We start from the raw sequence: 21,196 nt of genomic DNA, 5'->3' as shown, positions 1-21,196 counted from the left end.
GGGGGATTGGGGATTTTATCCATTACTTCATAAGGCCACCCCTCTAGTGTATTTATGACTTATGTTTTTCAATTAAAAGGGCGTGGCCCAGGGAAGAAAATGCGGGGGATACATCATTTCCCAATATATTCCATGAAAATTTAGTTTACAAAATGTTGAAGAATCAACTTCCATTGAAAAAATTGCAAAACAAATACTCTGTGCACTAAAATTGCTCTTAATTCACCTCTTTGATTTTGTCTGGAATCATTTGATATGGAAAATTTTGCTCAAGTCGACTGTCTCCTAGTTCAAAGACTTCTGCAGTTTAGCTTACCAAGCTGCCAAATCCGGCATCCATACTCTTCTGCCATCTCCTGGGAAAATTAGAATCGGGACCGTCCTGTAGGGCCTTTTTCTTATGTCACCCCTGTTAAGAAGGGTGGCTATGGTTTCCAACAGAGCCACATATCACCAGTGCTGAATTATATTAAAAATGTAGATTAGTAATAGATCTTATCTCTATGGGGAGATAATAGTTTTAAGACTTTTTAGTAAAGTGTTAGGTGGGCTAAGGATGGATAAATACGTAAATGGGCACACCAGCTAACACGTGATTAACAAGGATTAGCTTATCACCAACACATAAATTTTTATTTTTATTTTTTTTTATTTGAAATGTAAAAAAAGACAGAGGTGCAACACGAGGACTTCCCAAGAGGTCACCCATCCTAATACTACTCTCACCCAAGCACGCTTAACTTCGGAGTTTTATGGGATCCAGTGCATTTGTGCTGGTATGATCGCACCCACCGACACATAATTTTATTCAAGATAAAATCATCCAAGCGAGGTAGCCAATTCCTAAAACATCTTATCCAAGGATGGATTTATTTTTATTTTTTTTAATCTTCGGGGTGAACAGTCCAAGGGTGTGATTGCGGGGGAATAGAATATTGAAGCCCACCGTATCAATTTCTTGGTGTAATCTAGACCGTTGATCTGGTGGACCATCATGAGGCCGCTCACAATCCACACTCCGCCAACAATCATCCCAAAGATCCAAGCTTCAGTTTCTCTAAGGTGAACCCTCAACGAGGTGTAATAGATCAAGGGGCTCGGATAATTTGATAAAATCTCTATTGATCTGATCAAAGGACTTGATTAGATCCACGTGGCACATGTGGGCCCAAAGAAAATTCTTACGAGTTACATGACCGGGTTCAGCTCATGGCTAAATGGCTAAATATGGCAAGTTTGTAATAGTATAGTGACAATCACATGAAATTACTAATCTACCCTTCTACTGTCAGGAATTTTATTAAAGTTTTAAGCCTGGAAAAATGATAAGTCAAAAAGGCTGGCACTGTACATGCGTCAGCTTTCCAGTGCCTGCCTTGGATTTCCATCCATTGTCTTCCTTCACGACATGTGTCAATCTCCCATTAGAGGGCGATGATATTTTCACCCGCTACAGTACGCATTCGCCCCCCTATTGAAGAAAGTGATTTGACGTCAGAAGGCGTTAAAGTTGCCCACTGTTCACGTAATGAGGGTGCGAATGCGTACTGCAGAGGGGTGAAAATATCATATATTATTACGTATGTTGAGCTCTCTCTGCTTCGCGTTTCGTACTTTCGTCACCTGAAGGATTATTTTTTTTTCGCCCCCCCCTAAGGATAATACAACCCCCTTTTTAAAGTGAATTGTGGCCAGACTTTGACGCTTTTTGACGTCAAATCACGCTGAAATGGGGGTGTAATATCCTACAGTGGAGCCGAAAAAATCATGTACCTAAATTAATTCACAACTGTTTTACTTGGGACAGCCCATTATAGTGTAAAAGAGTAGTCATAAATACACTAAAAGCTGCTGTTTCAAGTAAAAAAGGGGCTACTATATCACTTCCCGCCAACAACTCGGTGTATAAATTCCAGCAGCTTTTCATGTACAACACGATCGAAGTTTCTCCCTCTTCCATGAAAGGCTCTCTTTGCCTTTGATGGGGGAACAGTATGGCCTAGGGCAACTGATGGGAGGGAAAACCCATTTTTCTGGCCCAGTCGGAGATCCGGCTACCGGCCACCGGAATCCGACCTCCGGGCAGCAGGATTACGAGATGATGATGATATTGGGTAGAGAGATTTTACCTCGAACGTTGGATTCTTCTTATGTTTCCGCCTTTGAAGAGGGTTGTGTAGGGGATGGAGGTACAGGGAGATGGCCAAGGTACGAGACTCTCACACTTTTAGAAATCAGATCTCGTTTGGATGCAAACTTTAAGGAAGCTACTCAAAAAGGACCCTTGTGGGATGAGGTCTCTAGGTATATTATTACACTTCTCATTTCCTTATTTCATTTCTACTACTGCACATATATAGAGATGAACAATCCGTTGATGTTTATTTTTGAAACTTAGGCCTTTTATTGTGTTGGTTTGAGGTACAAATATGACAGCCTTTTCACGTTTACTTAGATGCCTATCTATTTGTTTCTGTTGCTTAATTTAAAGTTTTGACAACACTCTGAAGCTCTTACTTAGAACTCATTTCTTTGTTTCGACAGGTTTTCAAGTTTTTTAGCAAGAGACACATTCATGTTTTCCTGGTTTTGTCTTGTTTTTCTTGATGTTGAAGTTTTTCAGAACCATGTTCAAGTTTACTAGTAAACCCATTATCTTTTCTTCTTCTTCTTTTCTTTTCTTTTTTTGTGTGTGTTAAAAATGAAATGCACTTGAGATTTGGTTGGAGAGCCAAGGCATGGATTTAGAATGATTTTGTGTTTGAGAAATAAGAGAAATTGAAGCTTAGACGCCCTTTATCTGTTTTACTAGTTTCTATATATGTTAGGCACAAGACAACCATTTGAAGTTTGCTTTGAGAGCACACCTGTGTTTTGCAAGATTCATATTAGAATATGATTTTCTTTTGAGTTTAACTAAAACTCATACCTTTGTTAGTGGTTTTTCTGTTAGAGAACTGGCATCAATTGCACCTTGTCTTAGACCCATTTATTTTTCCTTATTGTTTTTTTTTTTTTTTTTTTTGGATAGGGGAATTAGTGAGTTGTGCAAGTACCCATGAAAGGAAAAATTCATTATTTTGTAGCATTTGATGATAAATAATACAAGAATGACAGATCTATCTTTCCAATGACCCAACTATTTTGATATATGCTTTTTTCTAGAGTGAGAAAAAGGGGATCTTTTCTTGTTGCAGGATAATGGCAGAGGAACACGGTTACATAAGGAGTGGGAAGAAATGTAGAGAAAAGTTCGACAACTTGTATAAATACTATAAAAAGACTAAAGAAGGGAAGGCAAAACGACAAGATGGAAAGCATTACAGGTTTTTTCGGCAGCTAGAAGCTCTCTATGGAGAAAACAACATTCCATCCTTAGAAACTAACCTTATTGGAAATAACCCATGTCCCCATTTCTTTAACCCTCCAATTCAAGAAGTTTTGCAATCACACAAGCTCTGTGAGAGCCCTAGTCTATGTAATTCTTCAGACTTTGACTCTTCATCCTCTGAGGATTATGATGCTATAAATACAAAGAAATACAATAAAAGTCTCAAAAGGCGGCGAAAGAGCTGGAAATCCAAGATAAGAGAATTTATAGACTTCCAGATGAAGAAATTCATGGAGATACAAGAGGCCTGGTTAGCAAAGGTATTGTGAACAACCAGATGCTTAAGCTGTTAGAATTGGCGTTACTTAATCATTTATACTTCAACATTCCCCCTTACATGTGGCCCCACTTTTTGGGTTGGCCATACACGCTGATTTTTAATATCAAGGAGTTGTTAGTTTTTGAACCTAGGACCTAGTGTGAGGCCTCTAAAAGCTTAAGCTGTTAGAGGTATGCTTACTTCAACACTCCCTCTCATGTGTCGCCATATATAGTTTAATTTGATTCTGATACCATGTGAAACAACCAATTACTCCAAAAGCTTAAGCTGTTAGGGTTGACATTATTTAATCATTTATACTTCAACAGGTATTGACCACTCTAGAACATAAAGAGCAAGAGAGAATGTGTAGAGAAGAAGCATGGAGGAAGCAAGAAGCTGCACGATTTAATCAAGAACTTAAATTTTGGGCTAACAAGCGAGCTTGGTGCGAAGCTCGAGACGCTGCACTAAAAGAGGCCTTGGAGAAAATTCGGGGGCCAGAGTTACCGGCTCGGTCACCAGAGGAGTTGACGGCAATGGAGCTTCACGATGATGGTGAGAATGAAAACGAGATCGAAAGCAAAACAGTTGAGAGCTCCTTAAATAATAGGAGATGGGAGGAATGCGAGATTTCGAGCTTAATTAAACTGAGAAGCAGTATGGAATTAAAGTTTGAAGAAGGTGGGTGTTTGAAGGGTAATCTATGGGAAGAGATATCAGTGAAGATGAGTTGTTTGGGATACGATCGGAGTGCGAAGAGGTGCAAAGACAAATGGGAGAACATCAACAAGTATTTTAGGAAAACTAAGGAATGTAACAAGAAACGTAAAGAGAATTCAAGAACCTGCCCTTATTTCCAACACCTTGAGTCTCTTTACAAACAAGAAGGTGGGGTTTGTACCAATGGAGAGGATGACCAAGTTCCTAAGACAGTCCGGCTTCAACCCGCCGATGGCCAGTCCGCAAACGATAGCTCCTTGAGCTTTCTGATTTCGCAGGGAGAAATTTTGTGGGAGAATTATGGTATAAAGCTCAACGATGGAGATAACCGGTAGTGTTAGTGAGGAGTCTAGCTCAACTGGTTAAGGCTTTGGTCGGAGGTTCAATCCCAACTTAACTGAAGTGGATTATTTCTTTACAAATTGTGTCCAAAAGAAAAACAGTAGTGTTAGTAGAAGGAATAAGAGTTTTTACATGTCTGTAACTCAGAGGAGAGATGTAAGGGATAATGTTTAGAGTTGTTGAGGAGAATGAGTCTGGAGTTTTAATATCTTGAGAGATTTGTGTTTTGGTTTTTGAGAGAGTAGCTGACTGAGGATTTATGTTAGTTGGAATGCATGTTAGGTGGGTTTATGGCATGAAAATCAAAGACATTCTAAACAAAAACTTGCAGGAATTCTATTACCTTAACTGGGAGAAATGAATTATTGCACTAAAATAATTCGATACCCATCTTTCGATGGTATTGTACACTAGTGCTTGAATTAATGAAGATCACTGGAAATAAAAATAGAAATTCTTCCTTAATTTCCGTTTGGTCTTTGATTATGCTTTACAAGCATATATATTCTACTGGTGCATGATTTTGGCCAAGATTATATTTTTAAATGTAGGGATCAAGTGATATGGGGTGTTTAGTTTCCAGCCAATGCAATGTATTGTATTTGTAGGGAATCTAACCGGGTAGAACTCACCCCTAAAAGCTAGCATTTAGAGGGAGGGTGCCCATTCCCTTATAACCCATCCACATCCATTTCACATGTCCGATGTGGGACTATTGCTTTTGCATGGAACCCCAACCATCTACCCCTCCACGCGGAAGCAACGTGGACCATCTCGCCTATCCATGCGGTGGCAACGTGGGAACCACGAGATAACTACACCAGGAGTAGGGAATTTTAGAAATATTTTTCCTTTCCAAAATTTGCCAGAAAATTCCTGCAATCAAATAAGGACAATATTAATTTCAAATACCCTGGTACCGAGTTGTAATGATATTTCTTGCAGCAGGCGTGCCAATTGATTTTCCAAAGAGTGGGAATTGTTTGGAGAGCTGGATTGAGTAGATTTTAATTTTAAGGGAATGTGACAGGTAGATTTAAGGGAGGCAAATACAAATTTAGATTTAATAGGGATACCAAGATTTTCTTCCATTAGCATATGGCTGATTTAGCCAGAAAGAGTGGTGTTTGGATAGCTAAAATCTTGTATTTTACAATCCACTGCCATGTATTTTAATTATAGTATCCAGGTTTAGAAATCTCCATCCCATTTGCTCAAGATTAGGAACTTAGGGCACGTTTGGCTACCATGAATTTTATTTCATGTTAAATCGGAGTCTCCAGATGGAGATGAGGGTGAAGTGGCTAAAATCAGTAGACAAAAATCTGTACTCAAAATCTGATCTACTTTTTCCTAATTTTTAGCGTAAAAAATTCCTGGCAGACAGAAATGGCCTTAATGACACTAATATTTGAGCTATTTCCATCCCCAATTTGAGTAAAGTCCTTCCAAGATTGGGATAGATCTAGTAATCGCCTTCCAAGATCTTGAATCTAGGTTTTTACGGTGGGGATAGACTTTCTCAGCAGGGCATTTGTGTATCACGATTTTAACCCATAGGGACCCGTCTGTGAGAATATCCCAACCTTGGCTGGCTAGATATGCGCGGTGTAAGGGACCCCACATCGGATCAAATCCCCATATTTAGATCCCTCATCAGTATGACCCTTCTAAGTGCTTTTCAGAATGAAGGGGCAAAAAAAAGATTTTTTCGTTCAGTAACACCCTCCATTTGGAACATAACAGAGAACATAACCTTGGATAGGATAGAATGGAAGAAAATGATCCACGTAGAAGAGCCCAACTAGAACCAGGATTAGAGCCGGATAGATTCCTTTTACCTTCTTCATGAACTTTTTTCTAAAAGATTCATTTAGCCGACCCCAACTAGCTTGGGACAAAGGCTTTGTTGAGTTGAGTTGAGCACCCTCCATTTGGATCTAGGACACATCCTCGGATTTTGTGGCTTTATGACCCAGTTGCTGTGACCAAATCCTGCCCATTAACATAGGATCCATTGGACCATCTAGGTCCATGAAGGCCTTATTCATTGCCAAACTTAATTGCACGGCATGGCAAATATGAGGATTGACAAGTATTAGGTCTCGTTGACGTTTAAACTGAGAAGCTTCTACTGACAAAAAGGGTCTATGACTATGAAAGTACAAATGCTTAATTTCTTGGTGAAGAGAACTTCATTGATGACAAAAGGAAATGCACCACTGCAGGCATGCACAACCATCTTCAACAGCCTCAATAATCTCAATTTAAACATGGAAGTGATACATTCGCCCCCTTTCCTTAATTGGAACAGTCCCCTCTAGTGTATTTATAACTACTCTTTCATACTAGAGAGGGTCTGTGGGCAAATATATCATTTCCCTTTAAACATTTGTGTTGCAAAATTTGCCTGCCATTTTACTCGAACAATAACATAGAAATTAAAGCCCATTTTGAGGAAACATAGAACAGCAACACATCACCCGCCCTCGTTTCTCAAGTTCAAACCTCAAGCAAGTAAAAAATGCTTGAAATCCCCACCATAACACCAATATAGATCAATATCACTTCATTCTTAGAATGAAAAAAAAAAAAGGCGAGAAAATAAAGGGCACAGCAAAAAGTAGTTCATGAATCTTCAATGTAACTCGAAAATGCAGGCATGAAGAGCAATGTAAAAGTAAGTCTCATGGAATCTCATTAGTATTGCTGATACAAGATTATCTTTGGATCGTCGATGCACCCAAATGCAGAGAGCCACACTTCACTGAAGCAACTAAAACAAAACATAAGCAACAACATGCAAACCACATTAGAGGGGGGAGGAAAGCCAATTGTGTAACCTTTATGTGCATATATTTCATTCAAAAATATGGAGTGAAGATAAACATGGGTTGGGCGAATTTTTCCCTAGTTTAGATCACAAGCCAATTAGCATGGACAGCATGCACCTGTAATCTGTTAGAGTCTGATTTTTATGCTTGTGCCTGCATTACATAAGAATGGTGTGCATTCTCTTTAGAATATCAACCATCTGTTTGATCCTGCGTGAGAAAAAAAAACAACAGATAAAGATTTAAACATGTAATAGTTGATCTATGCCCAAAAACTGGTAACTTTCCAGACCATTCTCCAATATGCTAAAGTTTGCCCAGTCTCGATGTTTCGGAGTTTGGTGCGGGCTAAGGTCAAGAGCAAAGATTTAATTTTGGCAGTGAAGAGTAAAGGTTCACATTTTCATTCTTTGACATATTTTAAGGCTTAAGGGTCTTGGTGTCAATCCAAGTTTGGAGGGTGCTGTGGCTTCTGCTTTAGGCCGACCCATGAGGAAACATTAGCTATCTTACCAGACAATGTAAGTAGGACAGGAGTGGGCTACATAAAGGGAGATTATAAATGTGACCCCTCAGTGTGTTCTGACTAAAGACAACAAGCTTCAACCTAAAGTCATAATACCACTACAAGACCCATACAGAAATAAGCTATTTTAGAAACTGAAACATCTAGGAATCACAAGATTCCAAAATGATTCCAAAATGTAACAGCCTAAGTAGATGGTTTGTGCAACTATAGAAAAATGATTGAAGAATCTGGCCCAAAATAGTGCTGTTTTTGGCTACCCAATTTGACTCGTGTTAATGGTGCCTAACTAGGATTGTTGGCACTATCAACACTAAGCAAACAAAGCATCACCACTATGAATTGACTTGAGGTCATTTAGAGAATATGAGCACATACCACTTTATCATGTTCAGCCACTTCGAAATCATTATTTTTAGATATACAGTGGGCGTGCACAATAGGACCCTGTGCATTTCTCTCGCCTGCCCCTCCCTGGTCTCCTTTCCCAGCCTGTATAGTCATATAAACTGCTCCTTTGTACATCCATTCATTCCTTTCAAGACTGTAAAAATCTTCAAAGGTCTCGCCACATAATACACATACGCACTGGCTATCATCTGCAGGGACCATTGGCTCACATCTCTCTGCTGTAGGGATCGTCCCTTCCACAGAAGTGGAAATAGGTTCAGAGTTGGGTCCCACATTCCCAGCTACCCAGTTGCTGAAACTCGCATACCATTTTCGTGAAATTCCGTGCTTCTCTGAAGCATGGCAATCCATGTGTCTATCAAGCTGTTCTTGAAGTTTGAGCCGAAAGCCACATATGCTGCATTGATAGGAAAGATCATCATAGAGCGCACTTATTGCTGATGGATGCAATTCGCGGATAATTTCTGGCTTGAACTCTGTGCCTATTAGGTCCGTAATCTCTCCTGTTGTGGCTTGGGACAAGGAATTGCCCTTCGCAGAAGACTCTACGAAAGGGTGTTCCTTCACAGAAGATGAGGGAGGTATGGTTGAGGCTGCTGAGCTTGAAGAAACCAGCATGGAGGAGCTGATAGCAATGTCTGCACTCTGACTATGGAGTTTAGTGGGTACCTGAGGTGGACTAAGGACTGGCAATTCTGTTGCTGATGCCGAGATTAAGCCTTTTGCAACTAGTGAACTCAGAAGATTTGAAAGTGGATTTGGGACAGCACTAGCTGTGCTTGACATCTGCGCTGAAGTACCTACCAAGGACGAGGGAGGTGGCGGGCCCGGTGGCAGTGGAGGCGGTATTGCTCTCAGAGGCTGTGTTGCAATGGCTGATAAATTACTGGAGGATGCCTTCAGTTGGACTGGAGGAGGTCCAACTGGTAGAGGGGGCTGAATATTCAAATTCAACGGCATTGATGAGGACGGATAACTTGTGCTTGGAAAACTACTAGCAGCAGAAGTATTCGTGACTAGTCCATTCTTCATAATAGAAGCCAGTAAACTACTGGAGCTAGATTGTCCCAGGACCTCTGCAACAGCATCGTTTGAATTCCCTGATCTAGGGTACCCTAGTGTCTGGGGTACCCCAATATTAGAGGGTTGAGATGGTGGCTTCTGCATCTGACCAGAGAGCTGAGATTGAGTCTGCTGCAGTGATGCTTCAGACTCTGGCTGCTGTGAGAAAGGTAAATGATGTCTTAGCTGACTAAGAGACATTAAAGGAGGCGTAGAACTTTGTAAATGTGGAAGGGGCTGTGACAAAGGCAACTGTAAGGACTGCAAGGAGCTGGATGGAATGTGATTTTGAGGCGCAATAGCAAAAGAATTGTGAGAAGACTTCTGAACCAGTTGAGGGAAGGCTGGAACTTGTGGAAGGTCAAGGTCAGTCAAACTAGGTGGTTGGTGATGTTGATGGGTTGATGACAATGAAGGTGAGTGGAGACGTTGGTGTGTGGATGCGGATTCAGATGGTGAAGCAGGTCGTGGAGGCTGGTTCCTTTGATGCCCAAACATTCCACTTGATCTTGAGATTGAGTTTGCCTCGGATTCAAAGCTTGAAGAGACAAATCCTACAGATGGTCCCATATGCACTCGAGGTCCTGTCCTGTTTAAAGATAAACTCGAACTTGTTTGTATGTTACCAGTGAAAGCGGTAGGATGACCCTCTGATTGACCTGAAAGTATTGAAGCTTTGAAGACATCTACTGGGTGTGGCTCAGGTGGGGGCCACACCGATGGTACCCGATGCCCAAATGCAGCTTGTCCTCCTCCAGATAATGAATCAGTGAAAGCTTCTCTCTTTTCCTTTGACCCTATATCTTGTCGGCCACGAGGTGATGGAAGGTAATCTTCAACCTCCTGCGAAAAAAATAAAAAATAAAAAAATCAAAACCAGCCATGCACACTCACGGACACACATGCACACACACTCACGGACACACATGCAAACACATGCACAGACAAAAAAGACATTAAAGAGGAGAATACCCTTTCTCTTCGCAGTGGAACTGTATCTTCACCACCAGAGGGTTTCTCCAACCTAGAAGAAGTACTGAGTGTGTTCCGCCGAGTGTCTAGATGTTCAGTCTCCAAAGGCATCCATTTGCCTCTTTGCGAGCTTATCAGCTTTTCTGCATCATCGGGATTCCAACCATCTTTCCTTGAACTATGAGTCACTCCATGGTCTGTCAATCTAGAGTTCATATCCTCCCACATGTACTCCTCTTCCTCAGAGTTCTTCCAGTTCCCCGATGTCCCTCTGCCGCTTCTATTTGCAATGGCCTGAGTTGGATGCAACCGGCTAATGGCTCTTGTGGATCTTTGTGCACGGTGGTTTTCAAACGCAGTAGGAATATCAAAACTATTCCTTCGGCCAGTAGGGGCGTCTGCAACATTATTACCAGCACCATACCATGGTTTGTCAAGCCCTCGCTCTGCAATTTTTTCTCTGGATTTTCCACTTTCTATATCAGATTGTAGTGGAGGATCAGAAACAAATTCGTAATCTCTGTATCCTGCACTAGGATTCTTCTCAAGAGTTGCCTCATTCAATTGTTCTCTTTGAGGACGTTGAACATTCTGCAAAACTTAACTCAAATTAAAATTCGACATGAAGGGATGCAACAAATTTCGGATTTCAATTGGGTCCAAAATCAATAAATTTCGGATTTCAGTTTCAAAATTGCCCAAAATGAGCTCATTTTGACCCAAATTGTAATAATATCGGCCGAAATGACCGAAATTTGCCCAAAAAAATCGGTTTCGGTAGGGACCGAAACCAAAATTTAAATCCATGTGAATGACCACATAAAGCAAATAGCAAAGAGATGAATAAATTGCATACATGTATCTTAACAGGAAGATCTGGCCACGGCCTTGCACTCTTAGTGATAGCCGTTCTATCAGGCTTCTCTACATCTTCAGCGGAGCCTGAGCCTGTACTCCCACTGTTGTCACTGCTTATTCCTTTCGACTTCATCACATAAACCAAGTGAACAATCCAAAAAGTAAGTCTACAGATGCCATATTGGGCAGTTAAACCATTTTGCATTGCAAAGGCGACAAACCTATGGATTTCTTTGTACAAATGTGAAACAGAAGCAAAATGACAAGAAACAAATCATTATTCCAAAAAAAGACATTTGAAACCAAAATATCAAAGATCTCAGACCAAGATTTGAGCACATACTAACATTATACAATAGCGCAAGTAGTGCTACCATAAAACTTTTCACATTACCCAAGAAAATCAAGATAACAAAATAAAGCTGAATCCGCATTAACCAAATTTAACTTCTGGGTGATTAAAAAACAAGAACTTCCCTGCAATGAAGCTGATTATCACCAAAAAAAACAAGAATAGATAATTTAGCTATGTTTCTATGGCAAGATAATTGTCCTCAATAATCATATGGCACATTGAATGGTTTTAGCAGATTCACCCCCAATAAGCATTCTTTTAGCAGCACTCCTCACTCCACCCAACCACACACCACCCCTAAAAAATCCACCAAGTGCTAATTCAAAAGGTTGCAAACATTTGCTTTTTAACTACAAAAAAGAAAAAGCCAAACAACACAATTCACAGCCTATACAAATACATGGACATATGGATGTGTCGGTATGATTCTACTGGTTGTTGTTGAAGGCCAACTTGAGCACCTCGGCAAGGGTGAGTGGGGGTGAGGACGAGATGGATGCCTTAAGGTCCATGCCAAATGAAGCTTACCTTCTTTATACCATATTATCAATTGTACTGCTAATTCCGGACCACCCATTTTAATTAAGACATTGAATGCTATTTTATAAATTTTCCATTCAGAAAAAAAAACTATTTTAGAAACAGTGGCCTCTTTTTTTTCTTTTTTCTTTTTTGAATAACAGAAACAGTGGCCTCTACAAGTACATTTCCGCTGTTCATTACCATCTCAATGAGAGATTGCTATGCTTACACTGGTTATATTACAGTAAACTTACTATTTTGTGGCATGCAATCAGCAATTACAAACGCTCAATCTCATAGGTAGTTTTTCATCACAGCATTTTGTTGCCATGCAACAGCAAGTAGATCAGCAGGTGAGCTTGTTTCATAAGTCAGAAGACCATGCAAAACCAGTATGCGGCCAGCTATCAAAGGAAATACAGGAGATGATTACATTCCACCAGCTCCTTTTTCACATGAACTATTTTGTCAGTCTTAAATTTAAATGAACCACACAGAAGCTGAAAATGGAAACATATGAGTGTACTGCATTGAGAGCTTATTTCACATGTAATAAGTTGAAAAACAGATGGACCGTTAATTTCAACAAAGCAGTTCAGTTAGGTTCACAAATAAGGGCAACTCATACAAAAAAAATATCCAAGCAATTAAACCTACATCATAGTGTCTTAACTCTGAAAATCCACAACCCAATGCGGTGACTAATGCTTTTTGGATGTTATTGTGCTACTGCTACCTCGAGCATACTAAAAACAGCAGCGTATAAAATTGAGAAACAATCCACTAAAGATTAGGAGATAACCAACAGGATTATAACAGATGGCATACATCAAATAAATCCATACATCTGCAATTACATGCAATATTTTACCTACCCTGCTTGACTGCTGGAGACGCTGCCTTGCCTCTAAGTACTTGGGATTTACATGGATACTGTGTGGTGGATTCTGTGACTGAGAATCAGACCTAGATGTTGTGGCTCCAGAAGATGAACCATTGATGGCAGGAGGGAAGCCAAGTTCTTTTTCGATGATTTGAAGTGATGCAGGGGGGAAAACCCCTTTCCAAGTCCCAAAAAGATGTCGCATACTAGAATGTATTGAAGAATCAACCTGTCCATAAGCCTTGCAGAATACCTGTAAAAAGGAAAGCCTTAATAGAGATTGACAAATAGCCATAACAATAACAACAAAAAACAAAGGGGACAGCAAACATGACATAGTGGCTATACATAATTAAAGTGCAGCCTAATGAAAAAAAAAAAAAAAAACCTTCAAAAGGATGGAAGCAGAAAAAATCGCAGGACATTTGAAATAAAATTTGCCTTGAAGTAAAACTTCAACATGCCAGGTGACTGGATGGCGTAGTCTTCCTTTTTTCAAAGAGTAATGAGAGTTTTATTAAGAAGAGAGAAGAGAATAAAATGACATGACCAAGGAGGTCATGATACAGCAGCCAACAGAAAGGAAAAAACATGACCAACGAACTCAAGAGGGTAATCCTGTCCCACACATGGTTTTAAATTTCCTCAGATACCAACACGAAACCACCGAAATGTTACTGTTTCCACCCCCACCGAAATGCATGCCGAAACCCAAAATGGAAGGTATTAGTGGTATACTATACCAATATGTGTTAAGATAATTATATTTATATGAATATTGTTGTATAAATATGTATACGAATTACATGTGAAATGCGGTATGCACTGAATTATCAGGCATGCATGACAGTGCATGCCACTGGGTGTTCGATGCTGTTAAACCATTATGGGCAGTGTTTTTGCTTATGTGGTGATTTTTTTTGTGTGCATTTGTGCTTATTCTAGCACTTCCAAAAAGTTCCATCTTAAATGTTCAGATTCCGTATTTTACAAGATTTTCACCAAAATTCCATCCGAAATTGACGTGTTTCTTTCATCAGGACCGAAATGCATACCAAAAGCGAAACCTGAAACCTTGGTCCCACACAAAGCTCCTCCCTCCTAACCCCTTCGTTGGAGAAAAAGCCAAGAACATCATCCTCCTCTCCTATAACACGCTTGAAAAAAAACCTCCATAACCCCAAGCAGCCGTGAGAAAGGAGATCTTATAACACCAAAATGACCTTTAATTACCCCCTCGATGCTCGTCGGGCCCAGGTTACAAAACAAAGAGTCATCAAAGTTAAACTTATGATGATCAGGCTAAGGGGCTACCAAAAAGTTGAGATCCTGGAAAGCGGGATTGCTGCTCTTGATCTCTTCCCAATACCTTTCAAAGTTGCCATTAAAGAAATTTACTCCTTTCTCACTAGCACAATAGGTAATGAGCCCTGGAATCTTCGTCTCAATTAATTCCACGATTGGTTGCGCTCTTTCCAAATTTCACACCATGGGGCTAAAAGGTTTAGGTACCAAAGAATGGTTTCCCCTCAATGGAAGGAACAGAACATATTAGGCCTCAAGGAAAGCCTCAACAAACCAAGAAACAGCCAACTCACATCAAACAAAAAGCCATAACAATTCAAAGAAAAAAATGTCACCGAAGCCATAAGCAAACGGGTAAAGCAGAAGAAAAGAACCATGCCTCAAAGAAAGCCTAAACAAAACCAAGAAACAGCCAACTCATGTCGAATAAAGAGAAAATATGACACCAGAGCCCATAAGCAAAGGGGCAAAGCAGAAGAAGACGGACATTAGTCTCCTCAGCTTGACTACATAAATATGTTAGGGATGCACCAGCCTCAAGTAATAGTCCACCACAAAAAAGCAACAACTTTGGAAGGACCAGGGATAGACCACAATCTACCAGTATGCATGACGGACTTACTACCCCCCTCAAGACCCCTAAAAGGACCTAATAGAAAAACCTTCATCAACTTACTTTCTAAACACGATAGTCCTTACCCTTGCTACGACTATGAACACTCTCAAGAACGAACAACAATCCAGCACAATCACTGATATCCACATATTTTAGGTTTCTAAGAAACATTGAGGACCAAAAAATCTTATTCAAGTACTCAATTTTTCAGTGAAGAATTACAAGATATAGCATAGTTCATACTTTGCCCCTTTTTCAGTGAAGAATTACAAGATATATGTATACACACACGTCGGTATAGAATTAAATGATATTAGCCTTGACCTTACATATTATCTTCATTATTCCTGAAGAAACAATATCAATAGCGAAAAGCATACATGTATTATGAAAGAAAAACAATCAAAGCATCTTTGAAATAATTATGCCACAATGAGTCGGATGGGAGATTCAAACAATCGAAACGTCCTTGAAGTAATTATGCCAAGATGAGTCAGACAGGAGATTCAAACCTCAGGTAGTTTGGCAGCAAAGTATCTGATGTAATCTCTTCCGATATTCTTCACAATGCTATCTAGAAGATAGAGGGATGGTAGCTTTTGCTCGCTAGGAACCTGTACATTAATTGTAAGATTAGATAACACATCATGGCCAAATTCTTGCAATAACAACAGTGATAGATGAAATACCCATAATGAACATAACCCGCATCAGAATGCTGAGTAATTTAATCTAATGATACAGAAAGTGCAATTCATCAGGCACTGACAGGAAATGCAACAGCATCAACCCGTAACATATTCATTTCCATGCAAACAAAATTTTAATAAATAATAAGAAAATGATCAGGGAGAGCACAGCACAAAACTTAATGATTCCGAATCTGAGGAAGTAAAATTGGGACCATGATCCATATGATAAAAGCATTCCACTTCATTGTGAGAATGGGGGCTACAGATTGTGGCCCCTACCACATTCATTTACATACATGAAGACTCTTCGCATGAGCGGACCCTTGGGCCCTTGTAAAACCATCATATATGCCAAGTTTGGAGTTTAATGCCAAGTTGGGTACATATTATGTTTTGGTTGAAAAAAATCATTCATAATTTGCTTATATGCTTGATAAATGATTGAGATATTAGAAAGGTCGGTCCAGGAATGTGATATGAGAATAAAGCACAAAGACAACAAATGACCAAAGAAACATAAAATGAAATCGATTACAAGCTAAAATACAAGTGGGCAATTTAATTGTTATCTTCTATATTGGATGAAGAATAAAGAGGAGAGGATAAGAGAGGAGATAAGAGATGAAGGAAAGGTTGGGAGAGAGTCGTTTACTCTCCCACACGAAAATTTTATATATATATATATATATATATATATATATATATATATATATGAGGAAACTGTTGGTGAGCTTAAGCTCACCAAACTTATGGTGAGCTAGCTTGCCCAATCACATGGGGGCCCACTTTGTTAGGATGATCCAAACCATTCATTTGAAAGTCCCTTACATAGATGGGGGGTGTACCAAAAATCAGCTCCATAGGATCATCCTAACCCCTCCATTTGTGGAGGACAAAAATGGACAGACACAAATTTGCCCCATTTTTGTCCTCCACAAATGGAGGGGTTAGGATGATCCTATGGAGCTGATTTTTGGTACACCCCCTATCTATGATAAGGCCTTGCAAATGAATGGTTTGGATCACTCCCCAAAATGTGGGACCCATGTGATTGGGCAAGCTAGCTCACCATAAGTTTGGTGAGCTTAAGCTCACCAACAGTTTCCTCTCTCTCTCTCTCTCTCTCTCTCTCTCTCTCTCTCTCTCTCTCTCTCTCTCTCTCTCTCTCTATATATATATATATATATATATATATATATATGGGGACATTGTTCGTGAGCTTGAGCTCATATAAGCTTATATGAGCTAGAGTGATGATCCTATGGACCAGATTTTTGGTACACACCCTATCTATGTAAAGGCCTTCCAAATGAATGGTTTGGATCACCCCAAAAAATGTGGGACCCATGTTTTCGTGGCACTCTAGCTATGTGTGTGTGTGTGTGCGTGGGTGGGTGGGTATAATATAAAATGACAAGAATGCCCCTAAACATGTAAATACATCTAACAGTAACATTCTCATTACAAACTAATAGAGGTGATTGATTTCTCATTCGAATGATAAGAAATTTATTTGGAGAAAGATACAAAAACAGAAATACCCATGACCAAGGTGGTCATGAGACGGAACAAAGTCAATACGCATGACGGGGCAGCATCCAATGAAAGGAAATCCCTAATATATTTATCCTCTCTTAGCACACAACTACAAGAAAAGGAATCAACATCAGCATTGGCTGAATTGGGCAAATCCCGGAACGTAATCTATCCACAATACAATCCAAGACCTCTTTGAATGCATCGGCAAATCTCCAAGGAAGGGTCTTCGACTGTAACTAGAAAATGGCTAAATAAAAGAAGCTAACGGCAAGATACCACAATTCATCACCATAACCTCAGCTCTATTAGAATCCATAATGCCACCCAGCACGGAATAAGCCAATCTGATGAAGCCATCATGCCCCTTAATAATTCCCCAAAATCCAGCAGGGCCTTGGTTCCCAAACAAGAGCCAACAAAGTTGAAAGCAATCCCATTCCCAGGGTTAGGGGCTTCAACCACCGAGTCAGGATATCACATATCACCATGTTGTGGCAACAGAAATTCCAGGAATTGGGAAGCTCAGAAATAGCGATAACCACAAAAGCTTTGCTTGAGGCAGCCCACTAAAGATTGCTACTGAAAACCAAATTTTTCAACACTACAATAGAACTTCCCACTCCATTGAAGATTCTTCTATTTTGCAACACGTTGCATGAGTCATTGACATCAGCTAAGATAACTCGACAGTCCGAACTACTGTCGACCACAAGATCCGCTGGTCCGCTATATTCACCACAGCCCACAAGCAAAAATCGTCAGCACAGAATATAATCCCAAAGTACCCCAAAGACTCAAATATAACAACCTAGATACAGCTTGGTAAACACACTTAATATTAAGGATTGGATACAGATGTAGCTTCTTCGAAGCATCAGAGTACCAAGGAGAATATGAAGCATGAAAGTATCAGTGTTATAACCAGTCCATTTCATTAGAAAGAAAATGTCAATAAGACAGCAACATAAGCACACCAAATTTCAAAGTTAAGCATCCAAGTAGCAGTTCACACCTCACATACATTTTAGAGGTGTCTCACGCTTCTTGGGTATGCATTGGCCTCAACTCAACTGTATTGTTGCCTCTCAAACTTTAGACAGTGTTGGAACTACAGGAAATTTATTCCATGTTAACACAACCATCACAAGAAAGCAGTACCCATCAGTCACAGGGCTGATCTTCCAAACAATGAGATTATTCAATTCTCCAATAGCTTACTAGAATACATATAAGCATCTCTCGCAAAATATTATACAAAAGAAATGCAGCAACACATCCCATAGAGTGTGATTCGAGAACATTATCAAAGCATAACCCATTAACAATGAACTAAAATGATAATCTAGTAGAAAGGGCTGCCCTCTGTCATAAAAAAGTGGCGAGAAGCAGTAGGAGGGTGCAGCAGAAGGCACTGCAATAAAAAGTTTTTTAAAAAAGGTATTTTGACTTTTTTCAAAATGTATGGGATTCATTTTTTTTGTAATTGCATTGCAGCAAAATGGAAAAATTACAAAGGACAAGCTTTCCTTAAATAACAAAGGTTACAATTAAAGCATAAAACAGAACCCAAACTACACTACAGGGAAAACATCACTGATAATCAAGCAGCTCCATTCTGTGCCTTGTGTGGCCAAAACATCTGTCACTGAGATGGTCGACTTCCATTGATGTTGTGAATGCAGAAATCTTCAAGATAATGGATGCCAACTTCCACAGCCCCACCGATAACTCTTTAGCCCAAGAAATGCCCACTTTTGAGTCACCTTCAAAAAATACAATTGCGGACAAAACAGACCCTAAGGCCTTGTTCGTTTCAGATTTATGACAACCAATGGTGAGGGCCTCAACCGATTATTGGCCCAAACCAAGGGGCCCTCACCATCGGTTGTCACAATCTGAAACGAACAGGGCTTAGATATGCGGAGATCGGACAGTAGTGTTGTAGCTTCTGCCTCGTTTGATTCCGTTATTCCACGAGGTGACGAGTAAGCACTCGAGAGTTCTGCCTTCATGAACCTTAAAATTCCACCACAGTGGGAATCATAGGATTCCAAAGAAAAGAAGTTGTGTAGTGCAATTAGAAGTACCATGCAACTTTAGGACCAACTTCAACATTCCAGATCATGTAAGCCAATCTCATCACCACCATAGTTTATTACACAAAAACTTAGCCATTAGTTTTTTACCAACACCACACATCACAGGGGATTCTCACTACAAAACTACCCACGAACCAGTATACATCTCAAACTTGAATCAGACACAAATCTAACATCTTTTCAGTCAAAATCGAAACTTAACACTCTGCGATCAACAGACCACCAAGCATTCTTAAAATTAGAGACACAATTTAGCTCGGAAGTGACAACAATTCACTAATAGCCACTTCATTGCAATTAATATTGTTATTGCAACAAATAACGCACATAAATCAAAGATCAAAGCACACACTACAAAGACAGAAGCTTTATTTTTTTCCTTTTCTTTTTACATTTTTTTCCAAGAAAGATAAAGCGATACCATGGATTAGAATCAAAGACTATGAATTTTGACTAAGAATTTCAGATTTACAATGCAATACAGTGACCGGAAACCTAATTTCACCTCGATAATGTTAGCGCAAACAGTGGCAGCAATCCACTTGGCAGCGTGAAGATTCTCTCCGGCAATGATCGTGAGATTTGTGATGATCGGCTTCGAATTGAATGTGAGCTCTGCGAGAGCAGTCTTGTACTGTTCAACGATCTCCTGAAAAGCTCCTCGGGCCGGATCTTCTCTCTCTTTCTCGTTTGCCCTAATCCTCGGAATCAACGGTCCAGGAACTCGCTGTGGAAACGGACGGTCTCGATCTATGATGGATCTTCCGTTGGAACTGCTGAGATTCGGTTCGGCCTCTTCTGCCAATCTCGGCTTCTTTGTGCCTGGTTCTCTTGCCCTAGCCATGGATCTACCAGAACTCTCCATCGCCGTATACAAACACACACACACACACAAAAAAACCCTAACCCTAATTTTGTCTATGATTACAACGGCATCAGAGAATGGAAAAAAAAATGTCATAAAATAATACCAAAAGCGGGATCTGATTTCGGAAATCCGAAATCATAAAAAAAATCCATCGAAAGCGATTTACACAAGGTGAGAAAGCTCATCATAGAGCACTGAGAACGTTCCCCTGTAGAGTGATTAAGAGATAGAGAAAGAAAGATTATGTAATTTGAGAAGATGCATGGGAGATTTGAATCGAGAGGGGGGAAAGTGTTGGATTTGTCTCTACATGCATCATCTGTGTTTGAATTGAAAGCATATGCGGAGTGAGCTTCTTCTTCTTATTCTTCTTCAGTTCTTCTCTTTCTGCTATTGATTTTTTTTTTTTTTTTTCTCCCGACCGCCAATGGAGGACGGGGGCAAGAGGGGCAAGATATTTCCCGTTTAGGGCATTATATTCGTGATTCGTTTTCTTTTTGCCTCGAAGTTTACGGAAATACCCTGCGGTTCTCTGTAGGAGCGTATACTGTTGCCATTGGATTTGAGAATATTATCGAAAAGGCCACTAATTAGACTTTGTTATTAGTGGGGTCAACGGACCCACTTGGGATAGGATCCACTTGTGTTCATTTAGATCTTTTATCGGTCTGACAGACCGGATTGGGAGTGTTAATTGGACCTACTTGGAGTGTCCAAGTAGGACCAATACTTACACTGTACATAGTTAAACCCTCGTAAGAGTGAGAGTGAAGACGATCCGCATCAACAGCGTGGCCCAGTGAATTAGGGGGTATCTAATCCCCATCCCCACGCCTCACACTAAAAGGCAAAGGCCAAAGGGTGGATTTGAAATTTATAAAAAAAAAAAAATTAATATAAATTATGTACTGATAAGGGCATCATGCAAGGTATTAAATC

At 39.9% G+C, this 21,196-nt stretch overlaps 2 protein-coding genes and 1 non-coding gene across 3 annotated transcripts; 1 reads left to right on the top strand and 2 right to left on the bottom strand.

The window, feature by feature from the left end:
• Nucleotides 1–672: 672 nt before the first annotated feature.
• On the bottom strand, nucleotides 673–790 carry LOC143882365 (5S ribosomal RNA). Its single transcript, XR_013252206.1, has one exon. It is a non-coding gene; the product is annotated as a 5S ribosomal RNA (ribosomal RNA).
• Nucleotides 791–1,949: 1,159 nt separating this feature from the next.
• Nucleotides 1,950–5,074, top strand: LOC143880946 (trihelix transcription factor PTL-like). Its single transcript, XM_077383926.1, has 3 exons — nucleotides 1,950–2,304; nucleotides 3,198–3,651; nucleotides 3,980–5,074. Exons 1-3 carry the CDS (start codon nucleotides 1,982–1,984, stop codon nucleotides 4,706–4,708), a joined length of 1,506 nt encoding a protein of 501 aa, XP_077240041.1. The 5' UTR covers nucleotides 1,950–1,981; the 3' UTR covers nucleotides 4,709–5,074.
• A 2,316-nt stretch (nucleotides 5,075–7,390) lies between these two features.
• Nucleotides 7,391–20,720, bottom strand: LOC143881818 (polyadenylation and cleavage factor homolog 4-like). The gene is made up of 7 exons (XM_077385109.1): nucleotides 19,895–20,720; nucleotides 15,572–15,673; nucleotides 13,131–13,391; nucleotides 11,377–11,505; nucleotides 10,521–11,111; nucleotides 8,454–10,391; nucleotides 7,391–7,759 (listed from the first exon to the last, which is right to left on the bottom strand). The coding sequence occupies exons 1-7, from the start codon at nucleotides 20,348–20,350 to the stop codon at nucleotides 7,742–7,744; spliced, it is 3,495 nt and encodes a 1,164-aa protein (XP_077241224.1). The 5' UTR covers nucleotides 20,351–20,720; the 3' UTR covers nucleotides 7,391–7,741.
• Between the last annotated feature and the right edge of the window lie 476 nt (nucleotides 20,721–21,196).

Source organism: Tasmannia lanceolata, unplaced genomic scaffold (genome assembly GCF_043159265.1).
Source record: "Tasmannia lanceolata isolate RefF3 unplaced genomic scaffold, GAP_Taslan_0.1 ptg000007l, whole genome shotgun sequence".
In the NCBI taxonomy this organism is placed as follows: Eukaryota; Viridiplantae; Streptophyta; class Magnoliopsida; order Canellales; family Winteraceae; genus Tasmannia; species Tasmannia lanceolata.
Note: the sequence above shows the minus strand (reverse complement) of the source record. Positions and strands in the feature narration are given on the sequence as shown.